Source organism: Rosa chinensis, chromosome 5 (assembly GCF_002994745.2).
Source record: "Rosa chinensis cultivar Old Blush chromosome 5, RchiOBHm-V2, whole genome shotgun sequence".
Taxonomy (NCBI): Eukaryota; Viridiplantae; Streptophyta; class Magnoliopsida; order Rosales; family Rosaceae; genus Rosa; species Rosa chinensis.
The window spans coordinates 78,860,391-78,878,847 of NC_037092.1; the positions used below are offsets into that span (position 1 = coordinate 78,860,391).

Genomic DNA, 18,457 nt, shown 5'->3' on the forward strand with positions numbered 1-18,457 from the left:
GGTCCATGGGTAAGCCAGAATGGAATGAATTGGTAATTTTATAGTTTTTTTTTTGGGTATTTTGGTACCAATTGGCTTCAAAGGACGTGAGAGTCGTGGCAATTAAGCAAAGGAACCAAGGAACCAAAGCGCGTGTGGGGAGTTGAGTAGTTAGGGTTGAGTAGGCAATATTATATACAAAGAAAACATGGAGTGTTGTTAGGAAGGAAAGGTCCAAAGCGCGTGAAATTGTTTGTGGCTAAAGACCAATACACACTGCAAGTCCTCAGGAGCTTTGCCTCAGCCTAGCAGTCTTCATCCTTGTTCAGCAAGCAAGGCTAGCTAGATTCAATGCCCGGAAGCCCAGCCACCTTTCTGATTCGGAGAACGCTACTTCTCCCATCCCAGGATTTCCAATGATTTTTGTCCATCATGCTCCTCCTTCACCAAAATATCGCAAACAACTTGTGTTGCATTTCGTACAAAGATGAAGTGTGAAGTTCGAAACAAATTCATCACATAAATTGAACGGCCTCAGCAACCTTGATCAAAATTTCCTTGCAGGTGTTACTAAGCATCTTTTCTCTCCAATCACCTACTTTCTTTCAGATTTTCTTCTTTTAAGAACTGAAATATTTGAAAACTTTGGCCTTCATAACTTCATTGTTTCTATTAATGGTTCAATTTCTATTAAATACTCAGAATTCAGAAACAATCCATAATTTTTCAACAACCGTTAGGATGGAACACAGATGACATCTTAAAGGCTTCAAGGTCTTCAATGACCTGCACAGACTCCCGTTGCGATTCTGCAGCTTCCTTCAAGTCAGTTTTGCAACCCCAACCACGAATGGCAAGTCTCCGACGCTTGGGAGATGATTGTTGCAAGTAAGTCTTGTAAAAGTTGACAACATCCTCCTTCTGTAGACTGCTGAGCTCTTCTGCCACCCTCTTTGCATAGTCAAACGTATACCTGTAGAAGATCAGCATTTATTAGACAGTACCTGTAAAAGCAGTACTTCTTGCTAGTCTAGACTCTAGATCAAGCACAGTACCAGGCAGAGAGGTTATACACAGTACCTTTTACATGGATAATCTGATTCCAATCGATTGGTTTCATTTATAAAGGATGAATTTTTTGCCAATAGCTTTGCCATTAGCCCACCTCTATAATTCTCAAAGGAATCATCATCCAGTCCTTGCTACAGATGCCAACGTACAGCTTTCAATAAAAGATATCCAATGCCGAAACAATAATCATGACATATTATTGTGAGAATCCACAAGTAAGAAAACAAAACAACTTAAACCATAGAAGTAGAACTCGACAAGATCAGATCCAAAATAATTGTCCCACAAACTAGAAATGCCTTGTATATCTTGCATTATGGAACCTCAAATTGCAAGACCATAGGATTATCATCTTGGTTAAAAAAGAAGAAGAATAATTAGTAGAGCATAAGAAATGCTTATGAAATGTTGATTAAAAAATTTCATCAAAAAACCTTAACTAGTATTAAGCCTATCATTATCATATTATTGTTGCTATCTAGCTATTAAGGCACTACTCACTAGCAGTATTTGAAAGGAACCTCAAATGCTTACCAAAACGTCTTCCAGACCATTCATAAAGTTGTCAACTCTCCGCTGCGAGTAGATTGGGTTGTACTCGGACGATTGAACTATGAAATAAAAGCCAAAAACACCGAACATCACCTTCCAGTTGCACTGAACAACATATCCCAGCTGCTCCTTCGTCCTTATTTCCAGAAATACATCAACAATTTTAAGAGTATAAGTCTCAATATACATCATCCACCCCTAAAAGACTATATTATCAAACTCAGGTTTTCTAGCAAGTCAGTATTTAAGTAACACTTCCAGCCTCTAAAAAATTACCTTAGTTGATCGTAAAATGGTTCGTCTAGAACTTCATCAACAGATCTATTAATGCTCTCAATCTGGTGGACTCAATCCCCACTGCCCGCTCAATTTGAAAATATAGCTACAATGTGAAATAAAAAAGAAAGGAAATCCACATATAAGACAAAGAATGTACAGTCATATATGGATGCACAAAAAAGAAACTAATCCCTTTTTATTACCTCAATCACAGAGTTTGTGTCAGTCTTATTCTTCACACTGACATCTCTAATGAGGTTAGCATCAGGAAAAGAGAATATGTACTCGATGCAAGCATACCTCATTTTCAACCGCAAACTTTGTACTCCCCATGAAGAGCATATGTTCTGCAAAACATTAAAAAATTCAATTTCAGTAATGTCTGCGTAACAACATTTAGTCACCTATAAAGAACGGTATGCGCATGTGTGCCACAAACCAAGAAAGTGTGCAAGCCCCTGTGCTTCCATAGGGTCAGAAAAGCTGCCTATTCCAACGCACATTGCTGCTGCTGCCTGCAAAGACGATCAAACATGCATATAAACTTTTACACCACAGATCCTGTTGTCAGTTCACATTTGTTTTGGAACGTAAGTATGACTAGCAGACATATATCCGTTCAATTTTCATATGAATGAGTGAGACAAAGCTTCAGTTTACCAATCACAAATATCTTCAATACCAAGGAAATGACTTACTCAAATTGAGCACTTGAAGAGCTCAGTATTTACCTTGTCAAGGCACCCTTGAGAAACTCTCGTTTCACTTCAAAATGGTAGCAAGTATGCTCTACTTCCGTGTATGCATTTGAACACCCTCCATGCTTGGACAAGTAACTGTCATACTAGCACAAAATGAGTCAGAACAAGTGATAACCATAACATAGCAGTGTAGCAGATAATTTTCCATATTAACTTGCATGCAAGCTTTGAAAGTTTTATCAAGTAAACGCTATTCATTCAAAAATTATTTACCATTAACCAAGATACAAACTATTAGTATCCAATCCAGTAAGGTATAAGTCAAACAGCTAAGATGATTCCTAAGTCACAGTACCATACCAGTGCCACCCTAAACATCATTAAATCTTTTCAGGGCATAACAAACTGAATGAAACAGCAGTTATTTCATAATCAAGTGAGAATAACAAAAAAAAAACCCATCTTTTAATCTCCTAAACACTAATAGTTAGTTAAAGAAATCACAACATTTACTTAGTTGTTAAATGCAGCCTGACATATAGGCAAGCAGGTTTGCAGCAAAGTCGTCCCCTACTTGTATGGATAGAAAGGCAAGTTGGTGATTTAGGTAAATGACAAGTAGATAAAATTCTTGATTTTCCATGTAGTAATCTCTATTAGAAAGAAAAATGATGTTGCTGAATCACTGCCATGAGCTCTCAGTAAATCTCAATTTATGATAAAGAAGACAAAGGAGCATGTGCACTCCCAAAGATTTGCAAATCAAAACCAAGTTAACTGGCAAGAAGAAAATACTTGATTGCCAAACATACCTCATTTTCATCTGGAAATTCTGTACTCCCCATAAAGAGCATGTGTTCTGCACGCAAAACATACAATGTATAAGTTAAGTCGACACATCAAAAATCTAACCACGCTTTGGTTAAGCATATGCGCACATGTACCACGGACCTAAAAAGTGTGCAAGCCCCGGTGCCTCAGGAGGGTCAGAGAAGCTGCCTATTCCTACACACATTGCCGCTGCTGCCTGCAAAGACAAGCAATCAAGTTCACTTATCCAATCAAACAAAATGCTAGTAACTAGACTTTGTAATCACCATTCCACCGTACCATTCTCAGTAATTATACTTGAACATAAGACAACCAAACACAGAGCAAAAGCTCCATCCAAATTAGCTCAAGAAACTTAAACATTTGTGTGAAAAAGAATGATGGTGCCATCTATAAGTACTACAAACCAAGCAGTGATATTTAAGTTTATGTAATTGTGTTTCGGTCCCAAAGCCATAAAGTTCCAATCTTTTCCAACCTCTAGGCATTTTCATCAACCTAACACTGAAATTATCAATTTCCAACAACTGGGTTTTCTATAATAAACTCCAATACAAATTGGGCATTACAAATTTTGAACACAAATGACAATACCAACCTTCTTAGTCTGAGAATCCCCTCCCTTTTTCTTCTTCAGTCCATCTTCATCTTCTCCCTCATCATCTTCATCCATCTCTTCATCCTCTCCTTCACTATCTTCGTCTTCTTCATCGTCGTCTTTCTCATCCTCCTCCATTCCTTCTTCTTCTTCTTCTTCTTCCATCTCAGCTTCCTCAGAGCCCTTGGAGAGTTGGGAATCTCCAATCTCAGGATCGTGGACTAGCAATGCAGTGAGGCCATTCTCGAGATTGATCAATCGGTACAGTCGTCTATCATTCGGAGACTTCAAAACGACGTCGTCCGATGAGAAAGTCCGGCGAGCCATGAGGATTGAAGAATGAAGAGTGCAATATCAATCTCGCGCCGCTGGGAAGGGTCTCTTCCAAAGTTTCAAACAGCTTTAAGCCTTTTACTACGAAATAGGGGCTAATCAGGGTTGACGGAATTGACGAGGGCTTAAGAATTACGCTCCTTATTGTCATTGGGTTCACAACTAACCTAAGTGTGGACATGTAGGGCAACGACCCTGGTCCGTTGGGTCTAGGGGAGTAAGGACGGAGTCTCTTTTCTGGGCTTGGTCTATCTTCTAGTTTGGTCCGGGTAGTGAAGTGGACGACCCATTTACAACCCAAGAGGGCTTTAATTTGGGCACAATATTGATAAAAAGGGCACACAATTTTAGCGAGGAAGTGTCTATTCAGACCTCTAAATTTGCTATTTGAACCTCTATACTTTTTTCAATATTAGTTGATTTTGTTAACTCATATGAAAATACTAATAAGAACACCGAAAGAAAAAACTCAGATCAACACATTCTTTTCCTACCTCCAATCCTCTATGACAGACCTAACCGGTTTGTCTACTATTTTCAAAGCATCTTCCTCCTTAGTCTGAGAGATGATACCTCCATAGAAATTTCCAATTTTCTAGTCTTTCCTACCAAAGTCTTGTTTATAAAATTCACAAAAACTATGACCTCAGTATGATGATATGGGAAGAAGTAGAGAGAAACAATGGGCACATGCATGAGGAAGTTGAGTGAACAAGCCAATTATGGAGACAACAAACAAAACAGATCAAACGAAAATTAATTATAGTATATGATCGATTGTAAGTTTGTAACCCTTGATAGTTGATATCGATGTCTCTGGGAATTGCTTTTGGTATGCAATTTTTTCTTTTGATCAAGAAAGATAAGAATTCTAGTATGCATTGGCTCCCTTTTTCCTAGCAGCTATTCGTGCATCCGGATGCTCAGTAATACACAGCAATTAATCCATAACTCCCCATATTGGAAACCTGCATGCTCGAATGGATACTCCAGTTATATATATATATATATATATATATATACAAACAACCCATTATTGTAGGCTTTAATCTCCGGACGATTTTAAATTATGGGGTTTTGAATTGATAATGATTTAATTGGTTAAGGGTATTTTCGTGAGATTAAGGAGGTCTGATTAGCGTTTCATATACTTAAACAAGCAAGTTGGAGGGTCTAATCAGTAGGAGATGTCCAAATAGCAAAACCTCCCTTATAGCAAAGAAGGTTTTGTAGATAAAATCCTTCCCTTTTTTTTTTTCCCGAAGAAATTCCATTGACACTCACAAGAAAACAAGACACACTTTTGGGGACAAAGACTTCGTTTGTATAATTTTTCAATTTCTTTTACCAATGAAATTTCGTTAGTTCTCATAAAAAAAAAAAAAAACAAAAGATAGACACCTTTAGCAACAAAGTTCTGTCGATACAAACTTCCATATTGTTAGCCGATGAAATGTCTTTGGTCTTTATAGAAAAGAAAAATGGGACACAATGATTGGGTGTCATGGATATTTTTATATAATTGGAGTCTTCTCCAAAGAAGCGTAGGTTGAGCTAGTTTGGGGCTTGCATTGGTTCATGTCTTGTAGGCTGAGAAGAAAAGGGGGCGCCTTAGGGGAAGCAAGAACAAGGCCTCTCAAAAAAGACTACTGTTGGTTTGGATTCTAATCGAGGAAAGATTAAGTCTCTTCTCTAAAAAAAATGTAAGGGTACTAAGAAGAAAGTTGATGTGGGTGAGTCTTCTTAGAAGTGTTAGATGTTCAGGTACTGCAATTGGGTGTTCGGCATAGGTGAATAGTAAAATATATATCTCCCTTTGAAGGTGAGACACTTTTTGTTTTGTAATAGGCACTGGAGCATTTATTTCTTATGGACTAGTTTTGTACCAGTGTAGGCCTAGATTAGCTTATTTTGATGTATACACTATTATGATTTGTTAAATAAAAGTTTTACCCATAAAAATTAATAATAATAATGTAACGAGGCATAATGTGAATTAGGGCTTAATTTGAGAAATTTTAAATACACACCCTAAAACTACTTAATACACATTCCTATTATTTTATATTTCAAATCAGATTTTATAGGTAGGTTAAATGACCAAAATAGACATCTATGTATTAAAAGAAAAATAATAATAATAATCATATGTTCTTTATATTATTCTATAATTATAAACACAATGAATTTCTATACATGACATCCTCATTTATTTTTTTGTAAATGCATGGCATTCTCATTTAAAACAAGAATAAAGTTAGAAACCATCTAACTTAAATTTTTCTTAAATGAATTGTAATTAAATGGGGTGACATACTATGTAATTTAGAATTTCGAAATCAATATGTTTTTAAAACATATCGCTTTACTCCCACTTTTTAGTTCTTTTTTTTTTTAATCTAAAAGTGATGATTAGACAATTTATTATTTAACATAAAATATCACAAGTATAAAACTTTGTAATTGTTAATGTGTTTGACCATCCAATGACAACTACGTAGTTCCTCCATTGTGGAGAAACTACTGATACAGTTTTGGTTGAATGTTTGACTCAAAATTTTATACTTGATCAATAGGATGTGTAGTGGATGAGAACTCAAATAATACAAAACCTATTTCTAAGCATCTATTTGAACTTTGAAGGGAACAATAATGAATCTTTATGGATTTCCCAATAACTAACACAAGTAATTAATATGGTCAATTATATATACTAATCAAATGTTAAATAATAGTGAATTTCATGGTTTTTAAGTTTAAGGACGAAGTGGTGTTAGCTCAGTGGTTAGAGCGCCCACTACCTATGTACGAAGTCATGAGTTCGAGTCACCATGGGGGCAGGAGTGAAACCCTTTGATCCTCTTTTTTAAAAAGTAGAAAAAAAAAAAAAGTTTAAGGATATATGTGTATTTAGTAAAATGTTAGAATGAGAAATTAAATGATAGGTGTATTGAGTAAGGAGTATGTATTAAGTAATTAGAGATGTGTATTTAAAACTTCTCCATAATTTTGAGTGATAACAAGGTTATATATGTTAGATTTCTACCCATTTAACCAATTTTCATCAATGTAATAATGGTGATATGTCAAGTTTCATCAGTGGCCTTTTCATTTATTAGACTTGGAGACAGAATCACCAATAACACAGCAAAATTTTATGCAAGGGCTACATGATATGGTGGAGTTGAGATTATGACGATAATTAAGTACAATAAGAAACGTATTCTTCTCATTTTGTGTCAGAATTTCTACGAAAATTACACATACTGATCGATTCACTGGAAATAGATTCTAAGAAAACCAATTACCCCAACCATGCATGATGATAGAGTAAAAAACCAAGCAGTGATTTTGAAATTGCTGTGATTTGATATCACATCATTCATGCAGACACAAATTCTTATTAATTATTTTCCTTACTTCAAGCATTTTAATCAATATATGCCGATTTATCAAATAAGCAAACTCAAATTAATGAGCAAATTTTCAATACAAATCACAAGCCAACCTTCTTTGAATCATCAAAAGCACCTCCATCTTCTTGTGCTTCTTCATCCTCCTCTTCTTGTTTGTGTTGTGGTACTCCTTCATTGTAAATCTCAGGGTCGTGGATGAGCAATGCAGTGAGGCCATTGTCGAGCTTAATTAATCTGTAGGGTCGTTTATCATTCGGAGACTTTATTACAATATCGTCCGAGGAGAAAGTGCAGCAAGTCATGATGAGACTGAGAGGTGTGGAACGAGGGAGAGACAATAAACTCGGCTTCGTAGCCAAGGACCTCTCAGTTATATGGCTCTCACAGAGTCTCGATATCTGTTACTGGTTTTACGGGTTTTCGGAGGAGAAGAAAACATTACATTACTTTTGTTTTTTTTTTTTTCTTGGGTGGAAGATGAATGATTTTACCAAAAATGGTCTTGATAGATGGACGGTTGGACCAACTGGGCTTTACGCAGGCAATGTGGACAGGTATTACTAGTCAAAGAAAAAAAAGAAGTTGCTGATTTCTATTTCCATAACCTTTGTTTTTTTTTTTTTTTTGGTATTCGCGGCCTTCTTTTGTATTCCCACACCTACTCACACCTACTCAGACCATCTCATGTCATTTATCTTATCATTCTTATGATTACTAGTGAAATTTGAATTCATAGGCCCATCACATTTGCATTAGAGGAGTGAAATTCACATTCCCTATTTTACAATCCACCCTCCATGTTTCTTTTTTGAGTTAATTACATATAAGTGCATATTTGAATGTTTTTTTAGCCATAAGGCCACCAACTAGTTTTTTCTCTCATAAGGTCACTATATTAAAAAGAGTTAATTACATATAAGTGCATATTTGAATGTTTTTTTAGCCATAAGGCCACCAACTAGTTTTTTCCCTCATAAGGCCACTATATTAAAAAATGTGTTATATTTTAGATATTAAAAACCAAGATATTTACATAAATGCCACTAGAGTACAAAATCAACAATCATTCTCTCTCTCCTCTCCGGCGAGGTCTCCGGTCAACTCCAGCGGGTCTCTGGCCGACCTCCGGCCAACTTTCGGTGGGTCTCTAGCCAACTTCAGGCAAACTCCGGTGACCACAAACGCTACTGTCACTAACACCAAAAGCTACTGTGGCTAGCAACAAAAGCTACTCTGATGAGATTCCCGGCCACCTCCGGTGAGGTCACAAAAGCTACTATCAGTAGCAACAAAAGCTACTGTCACTAACACCAAAAGCTACTGTGGCTAGCAACAAAAGCTACTCTGGTGAGATTTTCAGCAACCTCCGGCAAGATAACAAAAGCTACTATCACCAATAACAAAAGCTACTCCTTACCAAAAAAACCTATGCTCCCCAAAACGAAAAGCTATTATCCCCACCAATAAAAAAAGCTACTCCCATCAACAACAAATGCTACTCTTACCAAACTCTTACTAACACCAAAAACTACTTTCACCAACAACAAAAGTTATTGTCACCAACACCAACGAGCTACTCTCACTAACATTAGAGAGCTACTCTCACTAACATTAGAGAGCTACTAACATAGGTACAGAAAGCTAAGATCACTATGATGGAAAACCACTATAATAGTTACAGAGAGCTACTTATTTGAAAAAAAAAAAACTATTGACAGTAGCTTGAAAATATACTAACATAGACACATAAAGCTACTATCATGACATTGAAATGCCACTAGAACAATTACACGGAGCTGCTAACTTGAAATAATGAAAATGAAAATAGAAGCTATTGACATCATGTTGAAAAGATACTAACATAGACATAGAAAGATTCTATCATTATGTTGAAAAGCCGCTATAACAGTTATAGAGAGTTACTAACTGTGTTCCATAGTTGTAAAAAATCACTACCATTGTTATGAAAAGCTATTACTATAGTTGTATAAAGCTACTGTCAATGTTGTAATCTACTATCATTTTTCAATGTAAGAAACTTTGCCACTGCTGTACAAAGCTAATACCAATGCTATCCAATATTGTAGAAAGTTATTGCCAATGTTGTAAAAAGCTATTTCAACTGTTGAAGTGCTACTGCCAGTTTTGCTTTGTACATGTTTTCTTGTTTTGGCGCCCCACAGCACTACACCAACCACACTTTATATGTCTTCTCTAGCCACCTTCAATTAGGCAAACAAAAACAAAAATCAAAGTCAAAATCAAAATATAGAAGGCTACTATCACAGTTATACAACTCAACTAGAATAGTTATAGAAAGCTAGTAGCATAGCTATTGATTCAACGAAAATATGATCAAGATTGATTTTTGTGATCAAAATTGAAGATAGCATGCCAGCAAACATCTACTTTATCAACTTGACAAAAAAAAAAAAATAAACCACAGTCAAGACACAAAACTAATAACAAAATGTACAAAGCTACTGATCTGATTGTGGAAAAGTATTGCTAGAGTTTTAAAAAGCTATTGACAGAGATATAAAAGAAGCTACTAGCATAGCTTTCCAGAAGCAGAGAGCATGAATCCATTAAATTTGCTTTTATAGTGAATGTGTTTTCTCTAACTATATCAGTAGCTTTCTTTAACTAGGCCAATATGCTCTCTTTAATTGCAGAAGTAGCTTTTAATAATTAAGTTAGTAACTTTTCCTAACTAGGTGTATAACTTTCTATGTCAGATTTAAACATCAATTCTTCAGAACAAAAAAACCAATTTATACACTATGTCTATAATGAAAACCCAACTGAGGGACTACAAGAATTCTATAGCAATTGAAAACAATTCTATAATAATGGATTTCCAGATCATTAACAAATGTCATACCAAGGAGGAACAAAAGATGGTGGCTCGGCAGAATGAAACCAACACCAACCAAACCAAAACCCAATCATATCAGACATGTAAAGTTAACCAAACTCAACAAAATAATGCAAATCTAAAATATGATCTTCAAGACCAGCTTGAAATACCTCAACCACATAACCTAATCCACATCTACTTTAAGTTTAATTGTCCAAAATAAAATGAAACATTTCCATCAATAATTGCCATAATTGAAACTCCAAAGTTACTAACATCAATTTGAAAAATACTAACATAGCATGAAAAGCTACAATTACTGTATTGAAAAGCCGCTATGACAGTCAAAGAAAGCTACTAAAATCAGGAAAGGAAAACAAACCTTGCAAAGAGCCATGAAGTCGGGATCCCCATATCCGACAATTCATCTCAACGTCTTCCAGCTCCTAATATTCACAACCAAAATGACGCTGAATCAACATAACAAACTTCAAAAAACCTAGATTTAAAGAAAGGAGACCAATAGAACTTCACAATGAATTCCGAAATTCCAAAATTCCAAACTCAGATCAATAAACCACTCATTATTTTGAAGCTTTCCTAACTACACAACTCAAATTTAACAATGCCATGAAACAAAGTTTCAACTATACGAGACAAGTAGGCAACCAACAATAATTATATAGAAGATAATAGATAGATTATCTGTATACAAGAACAGACTAAATTTCAAGCTGTACAAGTATCAATCTGAGCTCATAAATTCTAGAATTTGATACAATTCGGCCGCCAATTCCAAAATAATAAATGCGTATAGATCAAAAAACATAGAAACAATCCACAATTCAACTCATAATAGAGAGAATTCTGAATTCTGACCTGTAGTGGTGAATTTTGGCCGGCGACGTGTGCTGATTGAATGACAGTGAAGGTCCGGTCAGATCTGCTCTGAATCGGCGTTGAGATATGAGAAAATGTGGGAGAAGAAGGAGGAGGTGATGAAACGATGCCGTCTCATTTCGCTCTGATCCGCAACAAGGCTTCTCTCTTGGTCGAGATCGTCCGGCCGGCGCTGAGCTTCGCAATTTCAAGCTAAACAGAGTGCAAAGAGATGGAATCAAACCTCAATGAGTGTGCCGTTCATGGACTACAGAGTGTAGAGAGAGAGAACGCTTAGATCGATTTGACAAGAGAGAGAGAGAGAGAGAGCTTCATCTTCTTTTACTAGCTAGAGAGAGAAAGCTTCGTCTTCCTCTATGAGCTAGAGAGAGAGAGAGAGAGCTTCATCTCAGTTTGCTAGAGGTAGAGAGAGCTTCATCGTGGTAGAATGAGAGAGATCGAGATGAACTGAAATTGAAACAGAAAATTAAATGGTAGGGAAAGAAAGAGGGGTGAGGGTAAAATAGGAATAACATAAAAAAGAGCTGATGATTTTGGGGCCAAAAGTGGCCTTATTTGTACAAAAAAATTTAGGTGGCCTTATGACTAATATAAGTCTCAAAATGACACTTATATGTAATTTTCTATTCTTTTTTTAGTACTCTCAACATCACAGTTTTACAATAGGAGCTTCTATTTATACCTCCAAAATTGGTATTTAGACCTCTCTCTTTTTCTAAGTAATAGTTGATTTTGTCAACTCATGTTAAATTACCAATAAAGACATTAATAAGGAAAAACAAAAATCTTTTTTTTTTTTTAAACGACAAAAATCTCTTTTTATCTCTACGAACAGTAATATTCTTCAACTTGGGGAAAACTTTGTCCTCCAATGTAAACCTTAAAATATATATCGCCGAACATTATTTAACGTTGTAGTCAAAATTTTCAGAATTTGACTTCCCTCGTAAAATGAAGGATAGACTTCCAAAAAAAAAAATTGCTTTATCCAAAAACCCGTAACTCCACCAAAGTCGTCCATCACCCATAATTCCTAGGATTCATGAGAAGTTATACCATGATCTAGGCCAAAAATAGCTACAAATTCATTCCACGCCATAAGATAGACGCAAAACAAAACTCCACATATAGGTCTCATATACAAAATCTGGAAGCAACATATTACGAAATTCCTCATCACGACATCACCCATATCAAACGAAATGATCACTGGCCTAATATGATGCTCCTTTTGAAGATCATGATACGCTCAAAGTAAGCATATAATTTAACCCTATAAGATGTCATTGTTAGTATATAGTAAATAGGGATCGTTCTATTCCGGGGATTGAGGGTACACCTGTCATTGTAAGACAAATAAAGAATTAAAATAAAACAAAATATATTATTTACAAAAATAAAATAAAGTATATACAAATTTACGAAATAAGGGAGGTTTTTAAGATTTGGTTTTCGAAAATTAAAAGGAATAAAACAAAGAAAATGTTTAAACACAAAAACATAAATACAAGAATGAAATGAGAGAAACAAAGATTAAAACCAAAGTCATAATCAAATTCGATTCAACCCTAATTGTTCATCTAAGTCATGAGAAAGAAGTTGATCATGTGAAATATTCAAAGCAAATAATTTCCCATATTTTACTTTCCAATGCTAATTAACCTAAGTGAAAGCACAAAAATTAATCCTGTCAAACATGTAATCAAGTTCTAGAAAGCTAGGCAATCATAGCATGTTAGACGCATGAAGAACACATAGAAAGGCTATCAACTCGAGTGTACAACTTAGTATGAAAAAGTCCATCTAATTGCAATCCTTTTCAATTAAATTCGGTTTTTGTCCAAAACCTTTACTACTTTTGATTCAAGTTCACAAAACAATAAGTTGAATCATGTTCTTAAATCTAGCACCAATCATACAAAAACCCTAAGTGTTTCGAACCACATAAGATTAACATACAAGAGATATCAATTAAGCAAATTTAATTAAACAAGCTCACAAAAGAAACTAAGAATCACAATATAGGAATCGAAAATCTCATTCAATTATATAAATTTCAGAATTAACAACTTTGTTCAAACATCAATGTCAACTAGAAACAAACCAACGAAAATCAAAACAAGGTTACAAAGTAGAGGTCGAATTACACCGTGGATGGATGATGGAGATGGAGATGGAGATGTAGACGTTTGGATCCTTGAAGCTTGAAAGCAAGTCTTCAGTGGTGGTTGATGGATGGATTGCTCACGGCTCCTTCTTCTCTTCTTTGGCCTTGCTTGAAATTCCTGGGATGCACTAGAGGATGGAGAGAGGAGGAGAGGCTAGACGTTTATGAGAGAGTAATTTTATGAAAATTCTAAAGTGTGGAGCTCCCAACGTCCAAGGAGGGAGGATATTTATAAGGGAAATCAAGGCTTCATGACACAGCTCCATCCAATCAGTTAATGCCACGTCAGCTTGTCATGTCACTCAACCAATCAAAAATTTCCACGTCAGCCTTGTTGTGTTGTCCAAAAACTCACCAAAATAATTCCCTAATATTAAGTTGCCGAAATTCCATGAATAAATTCTGATTTATTTTCGGCCACAATATCTGTATGGATGAACCTAGACTTGATTTTAGCATCTCCTTGTTGTCTACACTTTTTATTTCCTTAAAAACTCTCTCTAATTCTCCTCCAACGCCATCTTCCATATATTCTCTTGATTTCCACATTATTCTCTCTTGATTTTCACGGCAACCACACAATTATCTTTCAAGAATATCTCTTTTCCCTTAAAACTCTCTCCTAGAAAATCTCCAAGGCAATCCTTCCTTTTGTGGCGTCAATCTCCTTGATATTTTCTGATTTTCACATTATTTTCTCCATTCCTCCTTGGCATTTAACGGCAAAGCACAATTAAATCTCCAAGAATATCTCTCATGCATCACAAAACCCTAATTTGTTGGGCTTTCATCCATTTTGCCGAAATCCATAATACTCTAGAAGATTCTTGGGCCTCCTTGTGTCATCTTCAAGCCTCATAGTTTCCTAGTGCCTCCAGGAATCTTCCTCCAACGTCAACTTTCTTTATTTTTCTGCTCATGCTTCCTTGTTTGCTCAGGAGTCTTGCTGTGACAAAGTTTCCTTTTCTGGACAAGGTTTCCTGGTTGAAACAGGATTTCCTGGTTGGACCAAGAAAACTTCATTTCTTTGTTTCAGCTTACTTAGGCAGTCCTTGAGCTCTCTCCAGCGTTCTCCAGCTTTTCTTTCCCTTTTGAGCTTATTTCAGCTTGTTTGCTCCAAGGACCTGAAAATAAAACTATTACAAAAAATGGAAACTTTCCAAAAATAGTAACTTTCCTAAACAAGAAAGATTTATTTAAGGAAATAACTAAATAAATATGAGGAAATTATATTTAAAACGTCACATTAAAATGCTCCTATCAGATCATAAAAATTTTGGTATTCCTTCAGTTGCTCGCGCCAATTCCTCTGTTACTTGTATATGGAGGATGAACTTCCAAAAAAAAAAAATTGCTGCAATTCTAAACCTTCAAAAATTGGAGGTCTAACTATTGATTTTTGAAAGTATAAATAGAATCTTAAAAAAAAATAAAGGGGGCTTTTATTGGACGATGGGCATTATAGTAAAATTAGAGAGGTGTCGATAGTAAATTGGTTATTTATAAAAGTAAGTTGGAGGTCTATTAAGTAAGGAGGTCCAAATGCCAAATTAAGAGGTATGAATAGAAGCTTACACTAAAAAAAGAAATAGAAAATTACATATAAATAACAGACCAAAGATTGAAAAACAGAAAACCCACATTGGATAAGTTTTATACAAATAAGGACAAGGAGCCCAAGCCCAAAGAAAATAAAGCAAACTTAATCCTTTATGTTTCATTTGCAATTGCAAATTGGAATAATTTTTCGTTGAAATTACAATGATGCCACTGTAGGATGGAATAACCCCAAAACAGAGGTCTGATATGCATAGTACAGTAGGCCGGTGATGAGCTCTCGCGTCCTCTCCTCAAGGCGTCAAGGAAGTTCGCCTCGTCTAAGCGCTCTTACGCCAGTGACCTGAACAGAGGGATGGTGGCGTCGCTATCGATGATGATCGCGTCGTTTCGGATGATTCTGATCTAGTTGAGATCTGCGAGAAGTTTTGGTTGGTTTCAATATGAGAATTCAAGCTTTTCCATTATGCAATTTGGTTTTGTTTTAATTATGTACAGTGAAAGCTGATTCTCACATTTTTGGTTTTGGTAAAGTTACGGTGTGGAGTGTCCGACGGCGCAAGTGGCCGGATGTGGGTAGCGATGCTGTAGCAGGGAGAAGGCCATATCGTTTTTGGGCCTGGCAGGCCTCCCTCATATTCTTGGACGGATCATGGGCCTGGAATATGGATTTAGGCCCAATCTGGCTAGCTTGGTTTTTTATTTTCAGTTATTTTGTTGTTTCAATGGTAATTTATTTTCTGTTTTCAATAAATCTTGACCAACTTATGGTTCAGAGGTGTGGGCGTTGTCCCGGTCTGTGCACCTTGTGTGACATGTCTTCTCTAGGTAGGCGGCAAGTTACTTGCTTTGTCAAATGGTCGCAGCCTCCTAGTGGCAGAATGAAACCAAATGCTACCGGAGTGTTTTTCCGGTGGCAATATAGTGGGAAAGCTGATAGTATTAGTAACTTATGGCTCCGCGTGAGCATTGTCTTTCCTCTATGTCACCATCTTTGTAAAGCGAATAGAGTAGCCTATAGGGCACTCTTCCCTAATTGGTGCATATTAGAATGTATGTTCTTAGTTGAGACACCTGTTATTATCTCGGGTGATTCTCTTAGTGCTTATTGTAATTTGGGGTTTAGGCAATATGTCCCCCCATGTATTATTTGGTTTCATTAATGGCAAAGGCTTAAAGGCAGCCGTACTGGCCCTATTTTTTTTTTTTTTTTTTAAAGTTAAGCTTTGTGTTTCGAGCTTTGTTTTGGTTTGTTACAGTAGAGGAGTGGTTTGGATTGTAATCCAAGTCGTGAATTGCTATTTTGATTGAGTCTACTTCGTTTGGATCCATCCATGTTTTTCATGGTTTCCCTATCATCTTGAAGATGATGTATGATTAATTATGTGATATAGACATTTCAAATTTGACTGGCTGGGGATTACTTTAGCACACATTGGCACTATAGGTCATGTAAGTTCTTTATGATTCTCTTTGTTGATTACAAATCTTGCGTTGTTCTGTTACTGAACTGTAAGGTGTGTGTGTGTGTGTTATAAGAAAGTTATATCGCATAGAACTGATACCTTATCAGCTTTTGATTTGTGTGTTTTATTCAAAGTATTGTTTTAAGTTGTGTAAGATTTTATATTTGTAGGAGTTGGCGCTGGAGGTGAGGAGCAAAAATTAGGACCGAGTACATGATTTTCATACGCCCACAGCCCCACATTAAACCAAAGACGTACCACCAAAACAATACTTTGAATAAAACAATACTTACAGTTGTTCATAAAATTACCAATTGTTCATAAAATATATTAGCATTTTGCGCTTTTCATGGACGTTAAAGAATTATAAAATTACCAATTGTTCATAAAACATATTAGCATTAGCATTTTGTGCTTTAACCTTATCAAATTCAATTTGGTGTAGTTGGTGAATTCCTTATGAACTTGTTGGATATGAATTTCCGATTTTGTATGATTTGCTGGATTTTCCTTATGAACCATATTAAAGCCAAATTGAATTTGACAGATCTAACTCATGCTCTTGCTACTGCTACTGCAAATGAAGCTGCTATTAAACCGAGGACACGTTCAGCTGCTCCTGCTACTACTATGGCTACTACTACTGCAAATGAAGTTGCTATAAAACCGAGGACCGTTCAGCTGCTCCTGCTACTACTATTGCTACTGCTCCTGCTACTGCAAATGAAGTTGCTATTGAATAGAGGACACTTTCAGCTGCTCCTGCTACTGCTACTGTACATGAAACTGCTACTGAACCAAGGACACGTTCAGCTGCTCCTGCTACTACAAATGAAGCTGCTACTAAACCGATGACACGTTCAGCAATAAAGAAGAAAAAAAAAGTTTGATAAAGAGCTCTAAGATTCTCTCTCTTAGCAATGTGTAAAAGGAAGACAAATTTTTTTTTCTTTTGAGAAGTAGCATAAAGGATTATTCTTAAAAAAAAAAAAAAAAAAAAACATAAAAGGGACTATTCTCATGAAAAAAAAAGTAACATAAAGGGATTTGAAGTCAAAAGAAGTAGGGCTGGCAAATTGGGCCGAACGGGCCGAACCAGCCGAGTTTCGAACCGACCCGAACAGTTATGACAATTCAGCTCGGCTGAGCCGTACCAAGCTGACTCTTCGGCTCAGCTATGGTATGGATATCCGCATACCGTCGGTATACCGTACCGACCGTATACGCATATATACCGAGTTTATATGTCAAAATGGATAAAAACTCGTGAGAGGGTAAGGTTTGAACCTTAAACCTCTTCCACACCACCCCTGCTCCCGACCACTAGCTCAGCTTGTACTCTCAATATAATATGTTCAAATTTTATATTTATTACTACTTGGTTCCTACTATCGAATTAAAACAAAATGTCTTCATTCATTGTTTCTCCCCATTTCGAGAAACTCAATATTCTTTCTTCCTCCCTCTTTCATCAAACACAACTTGCAGAATGCCAGAATACTGTCCTCCTCTTTCTTCTTCTTCCCTCTTCGTCTTCTTTCTTCTCTCTTCGTCTTCTTCTCTGTCTTCTTTCTTCTTTCTTCTCTATATCAAGTGAACTGTTGAAACTCCAAATTCCCCAATAATCAACATCCAAGAAGTCAAAATCTGAGTTGTTCCTCCACAGAAGATAAATTGGGTCATGCAAATTTCTATTCTTTACAAAACACCAATCAATCTATCACTCCCACAGCAATTGGGTGTCTGC

General features: G+C 36.1%; 1 protein-coding gene across 4 annotated transcripts; it reads right to left on the bottom strand.

The window, feature by feature from the left end:
- Positions 1–596: 596 nt before the first annotated feature.
- On the bottom strand, positions 597–4,440 carry LOC112164860 (nardilysin-like). Of its 4 annotated transcripts, XM_040506142.1 has the most exons (10): positions 4,012–4,440; positions 3,534–3,609; positions 3,395–3,441; positions 2,613–2,725; positions 2,321–2,396; positions 2,085–2,228; positions 1,879–1,984; positions 1,585–1,738; positions 1,060–1,201; positions 600–952 (listed from the first exon to the last, which is right to left on the bottom strand). In XM_040506142.1, exons 1-5 carry the CDS (start codon positions 4,336–4,338, stop codon positions 2,369–2,371), a joined length of 591 nt encoding a protein of 196 aa, XP_040362076.1. In that variant the 5' UTR covers positions 4,339–4,440; the 3' UTR covers positions 600–952; positions 1,060–1,201; positions 1,585–1,738; positions 1,879–1,984; positions 2,085–2,228; positions 2,321–2,368. The 4 variants fall into 4 exon arrangements, with proteins under 4 accessions (XP_040362075.1, XP_040362076.1, XP_024156955.1 ...); XM_040506141.1 differs by having other exon boundaries at positions 597–952; positions 1,060–1,738; XM_024301187.2 differs by lacking the exon at positions 600–952 and having other exon boundaries at positions 1,121–1,181; positions 2,182–2,228.
- Between the last annotated feature and the right edge of the window lie 14,017 nt (positions 4,441–18,457).